General features: G+C 39.8%; 4 protein-coding genes across 4 annotated transcripts in view; 2 read left to right on the forward strand and 2 right to left on the reverse strand.

Annotated features, from left to right (window-relative positions):
- Window positions 1–1,207, reverse strand: part of LOC139337564 (histone H2AX-like) — a 238,104-nt gene extending 236,897 nt beyond the window's left edge. Inside the window, exon 1 of the mRNA XM_070972207.1 lies at window positions 825–1,207. Within this exon, the coding sequence (XP_070828308.1) occupies window positions 825–1,207 (383 nt within the window). The remainder of the gene's footprint in view (window positions 1–824) is intronic.
- A 354-nt stretch (window positions 1,208–1,561) lies between these two features.
- LOC139337592 (histone H3) lies at window positions 1,562–1,972 on the forward strand. The gene has a single exon (XM_070972260.1). It carries the CDS (start codon window positions 1,562–1,564, stop codon window positions 1,970–1,972), a length of 411 nt encoding a protein of 136 aa, XP_070828361.1.
- Window positions 1,973–3,755: 1,783 nt separating this feature from the next.
- LOC139337580 (histone H1-like) lies at window positions 3,756–4,376 on the reverse strand. The gene has a single exon (XM_070972233.1). The coding sequence runs from the start codon at window positions 4,374–4,376 to the stop codon at window positions 3,756–3,758; it is 621 nt and encodes a 206-aa protein (XP_070828334.1).
- A 9,229-nt stretch (window positions 4,377–13,605) lies between these two features.
- On the forward strand, window positions 13,606–17,670 carry LOC139336850 (asialoglycoprotein receptor 1-like). Its single transcript, XM_070971133.1, has 7 exons — window positions 13,606–13,813; window positions 14,140–14,253; window positions 14,355–14,579; window positions 15,208–15,353; window positions 15,980–16,083; window positions 16,476–16,549; window positions 17,660–17,670. Exons 1-7 carry the CDS (start codon window positions 13,630–13,632, stop codon window positions 17,668–17,670), a joined length of 858 nt encoding a protein of 285 aa, XP_070827234.1. The 5' UTR covers window positions 13,606–13,629.
- Window positions 17,671–20,212: the final 2,542 nt, after the last annotated feature.

Raw genomic sequence — 20,212 nt, forward strand, 5'->3', positions numbered from 1 at the left:
CATAAAGATAAATTGTATTACTGTAACTTTCATTAGGCTCAGTTCATTATTTTATACATTATCTACTATGGTTGGTATGGTACAAATATTGATAAAAAATGTATCATTATTTTTGATGGACCGTGATACTTGTACAATAGTGTATAAATGGTCATAGAAAACATTGTACATCTACCATGATACTGTCAAAAAACATGAAAGTTAACTCTACAATGGCACTTAAAATGCCACAGTACACACACCATGTTATTGTCAAAAACATGTCTCATACCATGGCACATTAAACATGATAGTATTGAAGTACACACGTGTGTGTGTGTGTGTGTGTGTGTGTGTGTGTGTGTGTGTGTGTGTGTGTGTGTGTGTGTGTGTGTGTGTGTGTGTGTGTGTGTCAGATATACTGCTGTATGCCAAATACATCAAATATACCATGGTACATGCAGCAAGGTACTGTTAAAATGAAATGAGTAGTTATTCCTAAAATGCCTCACATAGATTAAAACCTCCATCTGGACTTGACTTGTTTTAAATCAAAATAGTACTGACATCCGTGTCTGTTTTCACCAACACTTAGACATTGCACAATAGCAAGCATAACATACACATTTAGATTAGCCATGACTTGCATAGTTTGGGTGCATGGCTTTACTATAGTGCAATCCTTGTGTGGAAGCTCTCCAACTGGTTCCTTTGGCAGTGAGAATACAAGTGCAATGCATGTTTTGCTTATTGACATTAAGAAGCAGCTCTTTAGAAAAGTACTTGGCTCTTAAAAGAGCCGTTTTTTGTGTGTTTTTTCTTTTTTGTGTTGTCCAGAGATTTACTTGGCCTTGGCAGGCTTCTCGGTCTTCTTGGGCAGCAGCACAGCCTGGATGTTGGGCAGCACACCACCCTGAGCGATGGTGACTCCGCCGAGTAGTTTGTTGAGCTCCTCGTCGTTGCGGACAGCCAGCTGCAGGTGACGGGGGATGATACGAGTCTTCTTGTTATCGCGGGCGGCGTTTCCAGCCAACTCGAGGATCTCAGCAGTCAGATACTCGAGCACGGCCGCCAGGTAGACGGGTGCGCCGGCACCCACACGCTCGGCATAGTTGCCTTTGCGCAGTAGCCTGTGAACACGGCCGACCGGAAACTGCAGGCCAGCACGAGAAGAGCGGGTCTTTGCCTTGGCTCTGGCTTTTCCGCCGGTTTTACCTCTACCACTCATGTTTTCAGTATTTTCTAGAGACTAGAGCTCAGAGAAAATGTGACGCCAGCGCTCCCAACGCGTCATTATATGTCCGCGAGGGCGCGCAGGATTCATGCCAGACCAATCAGAAGAGAGGCTTCCAGCAGAGGCCGAGCGCTCATTTTGACCGGCTTTCTCGCCAATCAGCAGCGGCTATTCTTGCGGTGGGTCGCTCCTCCAGGTGGTGCTGAGCTCCAACAGGAGCCCTTCACCAATCAGGAGGCGGAGGTCTGAAGCAGCGTCATCATTCCGCAGCCGGTCCCACACTTTAAGAGCAGCACGTTTCCTCTAATCACTACATTTTCTCCTGTTTGTTAAGAGAAAGACGAAAGCATGGCAAGAACCAAGCAGACAGCTCGTAAGTCCACTGGAGGCAAGGCTCCTAGAAAGCAGCTGGCCACCAAGGCAGCCCGTAAGAGCGCCCCGGCCACCGGCGGTGTGAAGAAGCCTCATCGCTACAGGCCCGGTACCGTGGCTCTGAGAGAGATTCGTCGTTACCAGAAATCCACCGAGCTGCTCATCCGCAAGCTGCCCTTTCAGCGCCTCGTCAGAGAAATCGCTCAGGATTTCAAGACCGATCTGCGCTTCCAGAGCTCCGCCGTCATGGCTCTGCAGGAGGCCAGCGAGGCTTATCTGGTCGGCCTGTTCGAGGACACCAACTTGTGCGCCATCCACGCCAAGAGGGTCACCATCATGCCCAAAGACATCCAGCTGGCCCGCCGCATCCGCGGAGAGCGCGCTTAAAGTGTCTTACGTTCTTTAAACAACAACAATAATAATAACAACAACAACAACAACAACGGCTCTTTTAAGAGCCAACACACTTTTTTATGAAGAGTATAGTTCTCTAGTAACTAGATGTTACTAATTAACCAAACTAAGCGTGATTACAGATCTGTGTGTTGAAGTCATGTCAGTGATGGGAATTCTGGCTCAGCATTCAGAACTTTTTGTTGCCTAATTTAGGAATTAAATGATTATAATAATCCCAGTAATCGGTCTAAATTGTACAAATTTGTGGCCCTTTCTCCCTAAAGCGAGGGAAAGGACAAAAGGACGTTTGATGGGAGCAATTCATTATTCCTGAGGAATAGGGTAATTTCTTGGAAGTAGTGATGGGACTTCTGACTCAAGAGTCGGTTCCCACGGCAAGTGGCTCCTTATTTATTTATTTATTTATTTATTTATTTATTTATTTATTACTTAAATTAATTTATTACCAAAATAATGTAAAACTGTAAAATTAATTACTAACATACTCAAATTTAGCAGGAGCCGACTTTGATCTTGGAGCCGTTTTGGATGAGTGCACTCCTCAAATGGTCATTGTTTTGGGGGAATGATTTACCAACACCAGGTGCATGTGACAACCAGTTGTGCTTTTGTTGCTGGACAGTTTAAAAGCCAAGGCATTGTGGAGATCTGGAGAGAATAATCTGCATGAGTCTTCACTCCATGCTACATGTATTAAAGAGACCTGATTCATCACACCCAGTCTGTAATTCTTCAGAGAATTAGAATTTCCCTTATGCTAAATAAATGGAAAAAATGAATTACTAATGTACAAAATCATATCAAATGCTTATTTAAATGGCTTATGCTCAACATGCCTGATCATAAGATTTATAAACTTTAGTGAAACAACACAGAGAAGCTTAGAGAATCACACTGGCTCTGTTTTATTGATGTCATTGAAATGTGTCCAAATTTTACTGCATTTCCTGGGGTCGTGGCAAACCAGTCCACAGCCTTGCAAAATAAAACAGCGCCTGAGCTCTGTAACAGTCCATCAGAAGGTGCTGCTGTGTTTCTTCATCATCCCAATACATCCAGCAAACATCACCAATGGTCTGTAACTCTTGTAACTTCTATAGTCTAACAGTAGATATTGTGTGATAAAATGTCCATCCAGTAGATTGAAATTAGGACCCTGTGTGAGTCCTCTCCTGTTCTTCCACATGGAGTGATTTCCAACCCAGAGAGCATTTGTGGAGATGGCAGCAGATCCATTTTGAATAAAAGCTATTTTCATCTGGCTCCTATATCCATAGCACCATTGTTCTTGACTTATAATGCTCTTTTGGTGAGCTCTCTAGTGGTTCCCTGAATTTATTATTTCTAAATTATTGTATTTTCCAATTTCACATTTCTTTTTCCTCCAACTCTGTAACTGATATTTGTTACAGATGGTCAAATCAAGCACCTGTTGTCTCACTTCAAGTTTTGTGTTCCTCTCTTCTCCAATCTAAACTCCTTCTTGTTTTGTTGTGGTTGCACCCGATGTTTGTTCATATATTCATACTCAATTTATTGTGACAGGCCTGTCATTTTATCTTGGAAAGGATGTTCAGGATGAACATCCCATTATGTCCCACATCCGGGCAACTTTAGCTCGGACCATGTTCGAAGCTCAACAGGAGCGAGCGCTTTAAGGCAACAGAAAGAAGGAACGCACTCTTTAAAAGTGATATGGGGGGCTCTTAAAAGAGCCTTTTGTAAGACATTTCAGCATCTGACTGAGAAGAGCTTACTTCTTCTTAGGTGCTGCCTTCTTGACTTTAGGCTTGACAGGCTTCTTTGCGGGACTCTTCTTGGTTGCAGGAGCCTTCTTTGCCACTTTCTTGGGGCTCTTGGGCTTTGAGGCCTTCTTGGGGCTCTTGGCTGCTTTCTTGGCCGCTGCGGGTTTCTTGACCGCCTTGACCTTCTTCGGGGACTTCTTAGCGGCTGTCGGCTTCTTGGCTGCCGCTGCTGCTTTGGGCTTTTTGGCCGCGGCGGGTTTCTTTGCTGCGGCTTTCTTGACTTTAGGAGCAGCTTTCTTGGCGGGCTTCTTTGCTTTAGGCTCGGTCACCTTCTTGCTCATCTTGAAGGAGCCGGATGCCCCGATCCCTTTGGTCTGGACCAGAGTCCCCTTGGCTACCAGGCTCTTGATGGCGGTCTTGACGCGAGACTTGTTCTTATCCACATCGTAACCACCGGCAGCCAGAGTCTTCTTCAGAGCTGGCGCGGACACGCCACTCCGCTCCTTGGATGCGGCCACGGCTTTGACGATGAGCTCGCTCAAAGTAGGGCCGGGTCTCTTCGGCTTAGGAGTCTTCTTCTTGGCTGCTTTGGCCGGAGCGGCGGCCGGAGCTGGTGCTACTTCTGCCATTTTCTCTCGGTATTCCTGTTCTGTACAGCACACAAGCCAGACTGAACTGATGGAGATTCCGGAGTAGGAGGCTGAACTTAAACACACAGTGAGAACCGTGGAGACTCAATCCAGGCCGGCTCTCCTCGGTGCAGTCTCAATGTCGGCCTACTTGTGTTTTCTCTTCACCGATAAAACACTCAAAACTCAACGTGGGACAAGTGCTGAAGGCTGGCGGTAAAGCGAGCCGATAGCAGACTCATGTCTCTTCATACTGAACTCATGTAGAGCTCTGATTTTCTCTGCTTTTGGTTTGGAGAGCCTCCAAACCTCACACATTCACCGTCGCGGCCAGCGCTGCTCCGCGACTTTTCTCATTCATTTCTCTCCAAAAATGTTTTTAAGTGCATCACATCTCCACCAAAAGCTGTTTCCCCACTGGCCTACATGTTTGTTCAGGGAGGCAAAGTGTAATAAACCGTCTGTCGATCATCGTTTGCAATAAACTGGAGTTTTTCTGGTAGCATCAAACACACTGATTGCTATGGAGGCTTATAATGCCAGACCTCGTATCAGAGCTGCTCACTGTGAACATTTCTTCTGCTGGAGACTGCCTTTAATATAAATAAACCTAAAAGTTCTGCTATTAATGGACAAAAGTTTAACAAAACAAACACAAAAACAGCTGTCCAGGGAACAACAGAAAGTGTCTTTATATGAGACTGTTCCGTTTTTCAACTTTTTCAAAAAGTGACGTTTTGGACTTCCTCTAGAAATCTCAGAGCAGCTGAGATAAGCTGGCTTTGTTCTTTATTTAAAAAAAAAGATTGATCACAATCATTGATCAAAGTGATCTTCAGCAGCATTGCTCATGGAGCTGATTAGGAAAAGCATACAGACATGCAAACTCATTTGCAGGACTCAGTTGCACACTTTGGACCTGTTACATTTGTGGATGAATGTGTGAAATTGTATGCATTCTACTTCTTTCCCAGGTCAAATGGTGTTTTGCATTACTAAGGGCAGCACTGAAAAAATCTATACATTGCATTTAAAAGGGGCCCACATGCTGAGTGGATTTTTAGAGGCACTGTAGTGAAAAGGTATATTTACATTTATTTACACGTGCTATGAAACAATCAATCGTTTTTGAAAATCTAAAATAAAATGAAGACATTTCCGGAGCAAGAAAATTACGTGCTACTACTTTCGAAAACTACTTTCTCCACTTTCTTGCAGTCTCACTGTTTCTACATTGAACTTTTTACAACACGTCCAACAGTGTTGGTTCTTCTTTAAAAAGCAAACTTTTACTCTAACATTTAGAACTTGAAGATACGGTCGATGACACACACCGATCAGCAACAAATTTAACATCGCCTGCCTAATATTGTGTAGGTGCCCCTCATGCTGCCATGAGGAGCATCAAAATGCGAGAAGAGCAGTGTTGAGAGAACAATAACACAAAGGGGTGAATAGAGGTGGATGTCGAATGACGCGCAACAGCCGCACTTTTACACATACACAGAAACTTAGGATGTAAGAGCCGAAGGAACGATAATTACACACACTGGCCGAAATATAAAGATTCTCCCGGGTCTTAATCAACTGATTAAAGCCCAATTTACCCCAGAACGTCTTCCCACGGGTTTACCTCACTGTGGGTATTAACTGTGTCGGACAGAGCCCGAAGCTTCGTCATGTCGTCGGTGAATTTAGATGATTAATCTGGTAAAATTCACGAAGGTAACCCAAAACCCAACAACCCAAAACGCTGCGGCCTCCAGAAAATACGTCAATTCCAAAACACACACTAAAACTAAAACAATACGACGGCGGAAACGAGTTGCAAGCTAGGAAAGAAAAGGTGGGGGTAAATAAATAAAAGTAAATAAATAAGAAAAAGAATAAATATTTTAAAATAAAAAATACGCTGCAAATACAGACGCGATACAAATTCTGAGACTCATAAAGTGCGTGTCCAGTCACACAACGGAAGTCCTCCAGGCCACCAGGGGGAGCGCTAAATGGGACAGCTTGATTTTTGACAAGAGAGTATTTGTTTCTGAAGTGGGGAGGAAAAAGAGTAAGGTCAACTATACAAAAGAAAATGCACCTTTTTAATGTCATGTCGCCTCCTTCCTCCACTTCTTCCTGCTTCAAAACAAGCACTCTCTCGCCTGGTCTCTCTTTCAAGTCTGAGAGCGGGTGTCTCTGTCCAGGGTTCTGAACCTGAGCTGCTGCTGAGCAAGTTATACTGACAGCAGCAATCTATGGCATGTTGACACATTTAAAGATCCCTTCCACACATGTTTTAAAGGCATGTATAAACATTGTCTAAAGTGTCCCTGGCATGGTTTTGCAAGGGGAAAAAAATATTGTCACCTCATTAAAATGTTTAAGATGGCATTTACTCCCTCTCCAGAACATTCAGTTTCAGGTATATGAGAAACTCTTGACTAAATTCATGCAGTTCATTCTCCAATTTCTCATTTCTTTACATTGTTCCCAATCACAAGAGCAGTGTGGATCCACTCTGTATCTGCAATAGCCATCTTTTTAATGAATAGTCTCCCATAGTAAACATAACAGGGGAAAAAAATGTATATAAATATTCTAAATAATGGAAATTTTCAAATTGTAATCAATGTCTGTTTCAAGCCAGTATGAGTGAAAGCTCTCTCTGAATTCATGTAGGAGTGAGCTGTTCATCTTTATCCATCATTTATATACAAAATAAATTATACAAAGTAACTGTATTTGAAATCTCTGAGGGTGATTTACCAAATCAATTGATCCAAGGCCATTAACTAGAGGAGGCCTTGTATGAATGTTTTGGTCTTTATTGTAGGTGTCAAAATGTAGTTTTAACAGCTTTATTATTTTTAGCTTATATCTGGCCTCTTAGTGCATATTCAAAGATAAATGCATTGTTAGTCAATTTATTACAATCCAACTGACAGTCTTAGTTTAATAAGTAATAATTCATTTAATAAGAGTACTGGATGGTTTCTGGGTCTGGGGGCAAATAATGAAATACTGTGTGCTGTGTGCTCTGTTCTAGGTATATCAACAGATAGCAGGACGCCAGGTTGATCATTCTGGGCCCAGCAAGAAACTTTTGCCACATGGCCCTCAACACATTAATGCAACAATGGCTGAACCTGCTTTATACATAAAATGATTGAGTGTTTGTTTGTCAAACAATGAGACAATCTTAATCAAATTAGGGTAGTCTGTGATGCTTTCAGCCCAGTCAGTGTTGGTTGATGCAATCAGCCAAAGGTTGGCAGGCAGATTAAGCAAACAAACCCATAAAGGCCACAGCAGGCAGGCAATGGTTGAAAACAAGACAGTGGGGAGTCAAGACAGGAAAAAAGGCTGATGAGTTTCAGCAACCATCACAATGAACAAGTGTTAAAGGGACTGGTGTGAATTTCAGTTCACTCATGCTGAGGTAAATAATGTAGCAAACATGTTGAGAACACGCTCAGTCAGTGAATTAAAATATTAATAACTGATGCAGAAATTAACCAGTTTCAGTTTCCTGCTGTCCATGCTCATTTATTTCAAATAGAAACATGAGTATCAAAACACCTCTGAGAAACAAAACTAAGACCATATTTGGCACAATGAAATAAAAGGATCAGAAAGCAGTTAATCAAGCAATCCCAAAGAATTTAAATTCAAATAGATAGATTTAAAATCTCATAACAATTTGGGTTACAAAACAAAATGTTACTGCATCCAATTTAAAATGAACTGATACATGGGAACACTCAAAACAGTGATAGCAAACACTCACCTATAGAAAGAGAAAATCACCTATAGTTTATTCATTCTATTATACTTTATGCATACATGTAACAAAAAGAAAACATTAAGCAGGAAAGCAATTTTCTGAAGAAAATGTATACATGACTCTGGACTCATTTATATATGATGAGTATGTATTATATACTCATCACTTATATGACCTACTAGCCAAATTTCTTTGGAAAGACCTTATTTCATTTCTTATTACATCCCTCACTCTTATCACCGTGTTTCTCTTTCTTTAACAGTATTTATGGATACTTCATGTACACTTGCATGTCTGCAACAAATTCCTTATACACTGTATATTATGCAGTCCATACAGTGTGTACATGTCTATGTATGCTAATGAGACAATTTCCCTATACAGTAGATTGCTTAGCATTATGTTAGTGCTGTCTTGGCAATTAAACTGAAAGTGGGCTATACAACATACTTTAGCTCCCTGTCTTTCACATTATTGTCTCATGCGTTTGGATGCTGAGTTATCGAGCGCATTTCTTTTCACAGATCCAGAATTTTTGCAGGCCACAAGAATCATCATTCCAGCTGTTTTCCGAACTATACATCTTTATTTCTGTGCAGTCTTCATCTCTGTGTGGAACACCATTTGGCTCATGATAGGCCCAGTAGCTGAAAGCCCAAAACAAGAAAAATTACTGTTTATCAAAGAACACAGCCTACACCAAGAAGCATTTCATAGGCAAAATCAATGACGTTGATGAGGTAAAACATTAAATATATTGTCTTTGTACTGTTTTCAATTGAGTATATGTCAAAAAAGGCTTTCATCAGTGCTTAATGAATACTGTAAATACCACTAAAATCCCTGCAATAGTGACAACAAGGCTGTCTGTAGCAGCACTAATTCTTAGAATTATTATCATTATATTAATATATCATCAATTACTATAATGTTAAGCATTCAGTGTGGCCAGCTTTCTCATAGTAATTACTTACGTAATTGTCAAAATGAATGAAGCTAAGATATCTTGACTCTTAGTCCCTGATATGGGTAAAGCTTCAAAAGTGTTAGCTCCCATAATGCAGCTGAATAGAGTCAATGACCACAACAGCAAAGTGTCTGGTCACAGTGCACTATGGCAATAGAACAGTTGTGTGACCCTTCAGGTCAGTGGAGTTCCATCTATCCATTTCCATGTCCCGTCTGTGTCTCTGTCAGTCAGTCCAATCCACATGAGCCTCTTAAAATGTCTTGTGAATTCCTTGTTGACACAGAAACAAAGATCAACATTACTACAGTATAAACAGTTTTGTGCTGTCCTCCACTTCTGTGATATTGTATTTTTTTTTCCTGCTCTCCCTTTTACACACAGTTTCACACACATACAGACATGTTCTTTGCTGTTGATAATCACCAGGTCTGCACCTCTTTGCAGACAGTCATCAGTCTTCAGAGAAGAAGTGTAATATAAATTGGCATTGAAAACTACCCATTGTAGTTGGTTAGTCTGATCTGTGTCAAATAGAAAAAAAGAACAACCTTAAGATCTTAAGATTAAAAAAAAACTGGGCTTGGACAACAATCATGAAGGTTAATTTCCTGTTTGGTTAGCTTGCATTGTAATATTCTCTGTGAACATTTCTGAATATGAACTTAATCAATTAGCAAATTTGCTTTCAGTAGGACAACAAAGGGCAGAGATGATATAGAGTCCACTGTACAGTGTAAGTATGTTAAAGCAGTATCTACAAGATGTTAAATGTTAGGAGCCGCTGGGTTCTGAAGTGTTTTCCCCATATTCCATTTTTTTTCTTTCAGTGATGGCCTCAATGTTTCTGAACATAGAAGCACGTGACTTTTCCTCATAGCATAATAACTATTTGGTTATATATTATGACCGCTAGTTCAAATTTTTACAACTTTGTTTCTGAGGAATCATGTTTAGTCATTTTTGCATGGCAGATGGCTCTAAATACTACAACATGAGCCAGCCACAGCTGCCTCTGCTGTAATGAAGGCTTACGTAATGTAATGTAATTTACGTAATGTAAATCTAAAGTGTGGTTTGCTTTTAGAGATCTTTAGAGATCAGTAAAGCTGAATTAACACTGCGGTGTTCTGAGGTTTTCAAGGTCAAGGCCAGGTTCATTTATTTGTATTTCTACAGCACAGGACTGCAGTTTTCAATTCAAATATAGTTTTGTGTGATTAATTTAAGAGTTTAAGATATAATTACCTTGAAGCTTTCTCTGAAGATCATTTCTCTCTTTGGCCATGTCTTCAAATTTTTTTGGAAGTGGTCTCATTCTTTAGCTATATTGTTGTAACTGGTCTGAAGCTGATCGAGTTCTGTTGTCAATTTGTTGTAAGTGGTCAGTAACTGGTGTCTGTCATTAGTCAGGTTGTTGTACCTGGTCTGTGACAGGCCCATCTCCATTTTCCACTTAGAGTGGCCTTTGGTGTCTATTTGGCACATAAACAACAAAGAAATACTGTTAAGAATCATCACTTATGGCTTCATCAGCATGCTAACAAAGTACTCACACAGGAAAAACAGCCAGGAGGAGAAGACACAGCAGACCCAATAACACTGCAGCAGCTCTGCAGGAACTCTTCTTTCCATGTCCAGCACCTGACAGCAGAAGGCAGCATTTGTCATGTGTTTGTTGCTCACTATGTACACAAATGCAATCTAGTCAAATCTTCAACCGTTCCCACAGTTGATTTCATTTATTAACACTATTTGCAGGATTGCTGTGAAATTGTGGACATTTTGACTTTTATGTTGCAGAGACAATCAATGCTATGACTTTTTTCTTCCCTGACTTTTCACTAACTGCACCATTTGGTTTCTGAACAAACAAAACTGAACTCTTAATGGAACGATCCATCGTAACGATGTGAACACCACTTGTGCTTTTCTCTGACAAGTCAAAATGTCTGCTGTGCAAAAGTCTGTATGGCCAGCTTCACAGAGCCACTAGTGTAGTAGTACCTAAAAATAATAAATGAGGATGTCAAAGTGGATTTGGAGTTTCATTTCTGTCTGTTTATACTTTGCAATGGTGCTGTTTTGTTGTTTGTGGTGTTTTCTCCTTTGGTGTAATTGCTCCAGGTTCAAAAGGCATAATTTAATCAAATAAAAGTAGATTATTAATATGCCAACTTAACTTCTTATCTTATTTTATCAGGACCAAACTAAAACTAGCAGTGACAGCAAATCAGATTCTTCCCCTCCAACTTTTTGCTCTTTGACCTTCCAAGTGATTGTCTCTGGTGTGTATGTGTCCAGTATGTGTGCACATACTGTAACATGTAAGATCATGTTACAGTATGTGCACATGCATGTGTTCATTACACGAGAGTGTGGATCCAGTTCCGTTTGGCTCCAGATTGTGGATCTCATCTTCGTTTGCATAAATATGTTCTGAACTTTTTAACTCACTCATGCACTTTCTGTGATTATGTGATTGTCCCTCTCCATTGGCAGAGATATCCAGCTGTTGATCCATGATGCTTTGCTATACTGCCGGTACCGTTTACTCCTCAATGTCTTGAGTAAACGGCAAAACGCTGCAAACACAGGAATGATTAAGCCAAAAACACACAAACACATTAAACAAAAGCAACAGAAAAACGCTGCAAGAGAAAAATGCTGCAATCACAGAAACGAAGCAGAAGCAAAAACTTACAAACACACAAAACAAATGCGAAAGAAAAATGCTATCAAAACACACACAACCTCAAAACAACTGCAAGAGACAAACGCTGCAGTGCGCCAGGCCACTAGGTGGACTCGACCTGAGGGATGGACCGGTAGGACCAGACCATAGAGATATGAAGAGTAGACGCCGCATTGACCGCTACTGCCTATCGGCGCTGACGAGCCGTGGGGCCGCCGTCGTGGACTGGTCACCCGCTCCACTCAGTGCTGTCTGGCAGGCGCAAAGAAGTGTCAGCGCATTTAATCCATCGTAACTCTCTGAATACTAAACTAATTTTCACGCATTTTTTTTTTTTTTTGATTGTGTTTTTTTTTTTTTTTTTTTTTTTTTTTGCTGCAAACGTAGCTATAATACAGGACAAATGGTTCGGCGTATTTTAATATTCATATGAGATTAACAGTAATATTATATTCTGATGTAGCCTAGACTGTAAATACACACACACACACACACACACACACACACACACACACACACACACACACACACACACACACACACACACACACACGAGAGAAGCAGATAGTGGCGGAAGTCAACTATTTTAATAATTTGAAGAGACAATATATGATTAGGCATTAGAAATATAATGTGTTCATTAGTCCGTATTTTGTTTATATATGCAAATATTTATATATAGCCTTTATGTGCCGTTGTGACAAATAAACTGTGAAATAATGTATGTTCTGAGTTTCTGTTGCCAAGGTTACCAACTAGCGTTTGAACCAGCACAATAATTTAGAACATACAGAACAGCACTTTTTAACGGACACCCTGCAGCCAATCAGAATCGAATATTCACCCAGACCATGGTATAAAATGGATTAAATGCGCTGACACTTCTTTGCGCCTGCCAGACAGCACTGAGTGGAGCAGGTGAACGGTCCAAGACGGCAGCCCCACGGCTCTTCAGCGCCGACAGGCAGTGGCGGTCGATGCCGCGTCTACTCTTCACATCTCTATGGTCTGGTGGTCCTACAGGACCGGTCCATCCCTCAGGTCGAGTCCACCTAGTGGCCTGGCGCACTTCCATTTTGTGGAGTGAACTGCAGCGTTTGTCTCTTGTATTTGTTTTGGGGTTGTGTGTGTGTGTTTTGATATTTGCAGCATTTTTCTTTTAAGTTTTTGCTCCTGCTTCTATTCTGTGATTGCAGCATTTTTCTCTTGCATTGTTTTTCCTGTTGCTTTTGTTTTATGTGTTTGTGTGTTTTTGGCTTTGCATCATTCCTGTGTTTGCAGCGTTTTGCCGTTTGCGGCGCGTTTGCCCTTGTCGGCCACTGTACTTGATAGTGTGATCCTGAAATGACAAATTAACAAACCTTGTTAAACAGACGGTAGCACACTATAGGAACTATAGTATAAGAACTGACAAAAAATCAATCACAACAAAGTTGTAGATTGTGTTGTATGTCTCACAGAAAGATGGATACTGACTTAAATAAGAAAGTAAAGTAAATCAAGTGAATCTATATGCATTTATTTAATGATGATGCTTTCTTCCCAACCTTCATGCTGATGAATAGAAGAATAAAAACTGGTTCAAGTTGTCCTGACTATATATATATATGGTTTATTTCAACACAAATCTGACATGATGGCCTCTTGACTTCCTCTTCCTCTATTATCTTCCTCTATTTGGCTTACAGACCTCTAACTACTTCCCTTTACCTTGACATACATTATGGTGATATAAATGCTACAATACTGTGGGACTGGTCCAAGCAGTACGGAGTGCATCTGAGTAAATTAGCTGAAGTGACAAAACATTATGTCTGAGGATCTCTATGCCGTTCCAGACCTCACCAAAAAAGTTAGATTTCAGACAGGTGAGAAGGAGGATGGAAATGCAGACGTCGGTGACATCAATAATGTAACAATTTATGACAACTGCTGGGCAGAGGGGAGCACTCCGTCGAAACCACAGGACAACACTACAGACGTCCAACAGCAAAGTATCTATCTATGTGTGTGTCTGCATGTCTCATATTCCTGCATACATTAAGACTACTTATTTATTTGCAATATTGGGGGCAAACATTATATTTCATGTTGAGGCATTTTGTTTTCAGTTATGAGTTACTATATCCTGGACATTATATTCATATTTGTACAGATAATTTATGTACAACCACAGACTGCTTGATATCAAATGAATCATTGTGTAGACATAAAAAGTACTCCAATGATGCACTTTTCATAAAGAAGAGCTTAGTTAATGTTGCAACAAAAGTCAGATGACGGATTACTTTTAATTAGAGCTTTTTATTTGTGCCCACAGCCTCTTCGGTCAATGTAAGTTCAGGAAATAAGAACCTTTTCAGAGCTGCTGCAGTGCTTCTGGGGCTGCTTTGTCTCATCCTCCTGGCTGCAGTTATTGTTTTGATTGCCCTATGTAAGTTTTACAAATTCACCAAGCTGGTTATGATACATCACCCATACACATGAAGTAAATGATCTTTGAGCCTTCCATGTGCCGAAACCCTGCTGTGGCAGGGATTCAACAGGAAAACATCTGGAAGATGAAGAGAAATCAACTGTTTGTGGACAATGCCAAACTGACCAGTGAGAGAGACGAACTGCAGACGAACTACAGCGAAATGGAAAGCATCAATCACAACCTAACCCACAAGACAAGCCAGTTAGAGAATGAGAAAACCCTGTTGAATGAAATGTATACCAACCTCACCAATGAGAGAGATGAACTGCAAAAAGAGATTGGTGAGTGAAAATGTGTATGAGAATTTTATTTAAATGACATTTTGTGAATTATACTGTTTTACACTCTCTTGCAAGAAAATTGATGAGAGGATCAACACAACTCTCGTGTTTATATCGTAAATATATATATGTCTTAGCACAAGGATTGGAAACAGGGGATAGTAGTTAACCTGTCTTTGTCCAAAGATTTAAATAAATAAATAAATAAATAAAAACATTAAATCCAACTAACAGTAAATCTTAAGCTCCCTGATAATAAGGAAAAATGTACAGTATTTGTTTAATTCTTTATGCTAAGCTAGGCTAACTGGCTGCTGGCAGTACATTCATATTTATGGTACAGACATGAGTAGTGTCATTTAACTGTCAGACACTTGAAATGAATCAGCGCATTTCCTAAAAACTGTTCCTCCAACAATGTTTTCATTTGAAGCCTCTGTTGAGAGCTTTTTAGCTAATGCAGACAGCAGGGCAGATGGCTACGCTAACATAGAGAACATCTGTATGTTAGTTGTATGTGCAGTGGTGTTTCTGTTTGATGCTCTATATTGTGTTTTGTCTTTTATTTTGTCATGTGGGTATATACAGCAGTGTGACTGAAGGCATATCACGTTGTGTCGTTAAACAGAGAAAACACGCTGTCCTGCCAATTGGATAAAGTTTGGCAGTAGTTGTTATTCTATTCCCACCAAATGGAAAACCTGGAGTGACAGCAAAAAGTCCTGTGAAAAGCATAATGCACAGCTGCTGATCATATCTAGCAGAATGGAACAGGTGAGTGAACAGAAAAAGGTTTCTTTCTCTCGAACATATTGTAACTCTGTTTTCAAAGGGCTGTAAATGCAACAAAAGAACAAAACGTACTTCCCTTCCTGAACACATTATTTGAATTTTAAAAATTTGGTTTGTGTTCTTAAAGTTTTCTGATGATGCAGGATTACATCAAAAATACATGTATATACAGGAGTAAAACAAAGCTATGTTTTACAAACATTTTCAGGAACATTGTGAATGAGATTTAAAAAAGGTAAAAAAAAAAAAAAAAAAAAAAAAAAAAAAGAGGTTCAATCTTTCTGTAATGTATGAAAAGGGGAAGAGAAGTCCACAATGATTTCTGCAAAGATGTAGAAGTGAGTGCACAATAGGAGCATGGTCAGAGGGAAGTGAGCTACATCAGACATTCTGACTTGTCAGGTGTTAATAACACTGACTGACTGACTGACTGACTGACTGACTGACTGACTGACTGACTGACTGACTGACTGCTTTTCCTGCTGTGATATATCAAAAGGTGTGTGGGGGTCTTTAAGTATGCCTACTCTCTTTGGAAGGACAATAAATGAAGAATGAGAAACAACTGACTATAATTGTCTTACTGGGAATGTCTCTTTGAACTCTAGGAATTCATCAGTTTATTTGAGCTGCAAGTCTGGATTGGTCTGACTCGTGACCACCAGAGCATAGAGGATTGGAAATGGGTAAATGGCACAAGGCTTAATAATGGGTGAGATGTTTTCCACTTCTTCTTTTTTTTAGCTATTCACAGTCTACACTGACACTGTATGTCAGGACAGGGAAACATACATTCTTAATGTGTATCTGGATATAATGGCAACTTGAATTAAAAGATTAAAAAACACAGATGCTGGAGAGATTAGCTCTGCTGTGCTTTACATACACAGACAATAAAGAACTGTTGCATGCAAGTCCTGCCTACAAATTGTGTGATATTGAGCATCCGTGATCTGATTCCCAAATGAAATACCCAAGATTTATGTGTTCATTTATATTCAGTGTTATTTATGTGGGACCTCTGCACAAACATGAGCAATATTCATTTCTAATATTTTTTTATGGGTTACACTTTTTGGCTGAGCAGTTTTTGTTCATTTCCAGGTACTGGAGAGAAAATCAGCCGGATAGTAAAGGACCTTATGACCAAAGAGAAAACTGTGTTGAGATTAGCTCTGGTGAGAAATTCAGTAACTGGAATGATTTGCGGTGCACAAGTACAAGAAAATATATCTGTGAGAAAATGCTTCAGTAAAATCGAATTATTCTTGTACAATATTGGACAGATTCCAGATCTGTTTTGATGTCACACATGTAAGATAACAATGACAACAATAACATTCCGTTCCTCCTCCTCCTCCTCCTCCTCCTCCTCCTCCTCCTCCTCCTCCTCCTCCTCCTCCTCCCCTGAAAGCAATGGAGTGCATCTCTGTGCTGTATATTGTATTTGTATGTATGAATACACAGTTAGGCTGAAATACATCAATAATATTAAATGCATTAATAATTTGTATTTGTGATGTAATGACAACAAGCCAAACCTCTGAATAAAAACATTTGTCTCATGTGATCTGATTTCTTCTGTACACATCATAACATCACTGTCATCGAGACTCACCAGCTGGCACTTTAATGGAGTAACGGGACTGACAGCAAGTGAAGACCTTAAAGTACTGATATCATTTCTAATAATAATAATAATAATAATAATAATAATAATAATAATAATAATAATGATAATTTTAAAAAATAATTTAGCATGATAAATGATATTTTTAGTAATAGTAAACTAATCAATGCAATGTTTATGTCATTATCACAATAGTTTATATCAGATGGTGACTGTTTCTGTGAAGGGAATAAGTTTCTTAATTCCCAATGAAAAAAGTGGTTGCAATTTATTAATTAGGATCTTACAGTTTTTCTTTCATTTAAGATCATTTGTCGTAATTTTAGATTGGACAGCTTAAAAGTGTTAACATTTTGGTCAAAACACAGTCATAAGATGAGTAATAAAAACAAATTATTTTCGTTTCTCTTCTTTTCACTCGGTAATGTAACAGGAGCATTATAATGTGTACAGACCGTAAGGCGACACTGCAAATAAACACCTGCAAATTGCAGTATAAATATTTGGTAAATACCAATCAAATATTTCTTGAGTACACAACACATGGTTTAACAGAGCCTTAAGGTCTTTAAGTTCATCAGTCATGCAGCTCAAATGATCTCATTCATTTCTAAAATGTATATTTTGATAAAATTCATATTTTAATGTTTTTGTTCAGGGCACCACTAGAACCAAGTGACCAGCTTATTCAATTGTATATTTGCAAATAAATGTGTCACTTCTTCCAATTTTCATGCCAGAAACAGGCTAAGTGACTATACAACCACAGCTCTGCACATCCACAGAGGTGTTTTCAGTTTCTTTGGCTGATCAGCCATCTAGTCAGGCATAAGTTGGGTGGAGCTCCAACAAATGTAACAAAACCAACAGAGGGGAGAGGGAGGAGGTGTCAAGAGGTCTAATTAGTGAGTGAAAATGCCTGTATGGGTGTGCAGAGGTTTTTATGCTGGAGGAGTGTCTGAAAGGAAATACATGCTACCAAATTCACCGACTCCAAACATACTTTTCTGTGTGGAAAAGTTTGAGGTTTTTGAAGGACTGCTCATGTCATTTAATGTAAAGTCTAGACCTACATCTCATTTTACATCATGGCAAAAGTCATTATGCCTGGCCATTATCTGGTTTTGTCCTTTATTTCAGCTTCCCTAAAACCACAGAGGCCCACTCATTGTTCCTTGCCTCTTGGTTATGTTGGCTTCTCAGTTAACAATAAGTGGTCCCTGAAGCTTTACCATTATTTCAAGTTATTGACCACAAATCAAATATCAAAGGTCACTGATGATCAGGTGAATTTAGAGCGAACAAGCAGATTAAATTACTTATGACTTCCTGTTTTTCAGCTCTTCCCCTTTTATGTTCTGTCATCAGTGTAGATGTCCAGCCTCTTTCAGAACACAGATGCAACCATTATGCAAGATTAAGAACAAACTTTGTAATACTGCGAGAACAGTAGTGAAAGCGAACTCTCATGCATGACAGCCATTTGAGAAATAATGTCTGAGAACATATACGCTGAGCCTGGCATCACCAATACGATTCACTTTGATCGGGATCATAAGGAGAATATTGTGGACATCTATGTCAGTGCAGAAAGCCTGAGAGTGTATGACAACCCCTGGGTGGAGGGCACGTCAGCAAATATGCCGGGACCTACGGGACCTCAGCATCCAGGTATGGACGTGACAAGCATGAGCAGCAAGCATTGCAAAATCTTATGTTTAAATGTGTGTTTCATGTTTCTGTGTGGTTTAGGAGTGTGATGTTGTTGCCTCTGAGCTAAGTATCTCATGACAGCATACCAAAAACTGAGCCTGATGTCAATCATTTATTTTGTTAAGTGTCTGTGGTCCGTGAAAGCTCAAACAGGAGGAATTGTTTCAGAACTGATTTGGTGTTGCGGCGCACTGTGTATCTTCTCCTCCTGGCTGGGATCCTGGCCCTCATCTGCATTGAGGTCCAAAGTGAGTTCTCTCCTAACTTTGTCTGGTGTTAGATCAAATAATGATTGTGATAATATCATAACATGGGAATATTCAGATGCTGTTTTGTTGTTTTCATTGCTACAATCGGGGAAAAAGATAAAGCCAGCAGCAGAAGAGAGAGAAACCAGTTACTGGCAGATATCACCAATCTCAGGAAAATAAGTGACCAGTTAACAGTCAATAACACTGAACTCAGCAAAGACATAGACCAGTTATGGATGAAGCTTTGTGGTAAGTTGATACATGTTGTGTCAATAATCTATTATAAGGTCCTTGATGTTGTCCATTTTTCCTATCTCATATAGGGAATCCGTGCTGTGACAGCTGTGGATTTAAATGCCACGTTGTAATGAGCTTGAGATGGAAAGCACAACGTTTCAGATAACAAATGAACAAAACAGACTACATCAGCACTGCACAAGAACACTATATAGAGTATTGCTATAATTCTCAAGCGTAAATATATAGCTATGATGTCACTAGTCAAAGTAGGAAGTACACCGAGGTTTGTTCATTGTTCCTCTGCAAGTGCTCTTTTGGTCACACTGATAACGTGTAGTTCCACCTGTGTGTCAGGGATGTAAGGGACTGCACCTGATTCAGTTGTTCTATGCTGGGTATCAAGCATCAGCTAACATGAGGTGTCTGAGCACTGAACATGTGATTTAGTAGTTTTCTTCTTTATGTAAGGCAGCATTTTGTGTTTAAAGTTGAACATTTAGCCAGTTTGACTCTTTGCATTAAGAATTAAGAGTTTGGAGATATTTAAGCTCTTGTGAAAAATGAACCAAGGCAATCTTAAAATACTTTAATACTGCTTTGTATTAGGGCTGATTCACATGTCTCTCCCTTTGACACACAGGACAGAAGTCTAAAAAGAAAAGCAAGAGGCCAGAATGATCTAAGTATCCCTGATAAAAAAGCTGGGAAGAGGACAGGAGACCACAGACTACAGAGCAGTATGTGTTGGAGTTGTTATTTTAGGGCATTTTAGAATCATTTCTTTTGCTGAGTGTGCAGTTTTGATGATATTGTACAGTAAACAAGCATGTGAGGCTTGTAGCTTTTTAAAAAAAAAAAAAAATTCTGCACACTTTGGTGCCTGCTGCTCGAGGAAAGTTTGCATGTTCTCCCCGTGTTCACCTGGGGTATCCTCCTTAAAAAAAAAAACACTAAAAACATGAAAAAAGATCACCACCTGACCAGTGGTGACAGAAGACATTGGGTGC

The sequence above is a fragment of the Chaetodon trifascialis genome, chromosome 2 (genome assembly GCF_039877785.1).
Source record: "Chaetodon trifascialis isolate fChaTrf1 chromosome 2, fChaTrf1.hap1, whole genome shotgun sequence".
Taxonomy (NCBI): Eukaryota; Metazoa; Chordata; class Actinopteri; order Chaetodontiformes; family Chaetodontidae; genus Chaetodon; species Chaetodon trifascialis.

Coding starts and splice junctions, on each gene's coding strand:
- LOC139336850 (XM_070971133.1), top strand. CDS start 13,630: ATGTCTGAGGATCTCTATGCCGTTCCAGACCTCACCAAAAAAGTTAGA. Junction 13,814..14,139: donor TACAGACGTCCAACAGCAAA/GTATCTATCTAT, acceptor TTGTGCCCACAG/CCTCTTCGGTCAATGTAAGT. Junction 16,084..16,475: donor GGCACAAGGCTTAATAATGG/GTGAGATGTTTT, acceptor GTTCATTTCCAG/GTACTGGAGAGAAAATCAGC.
- LOC139337580 (XM_070972233.1), bottom strand. CDS start 4,376: ATGGCAGAAGTAGCACCAGCTCCGGCCGCCGCTCCGGCCAAAGCAGCC.
- LOC139337592 (XM_070972260.1), top strand. CDS start 1,562: ATGGCAAGAACCAAGCAGACAGCTCGTAAGTCCACTGGAGGCAAGGCT.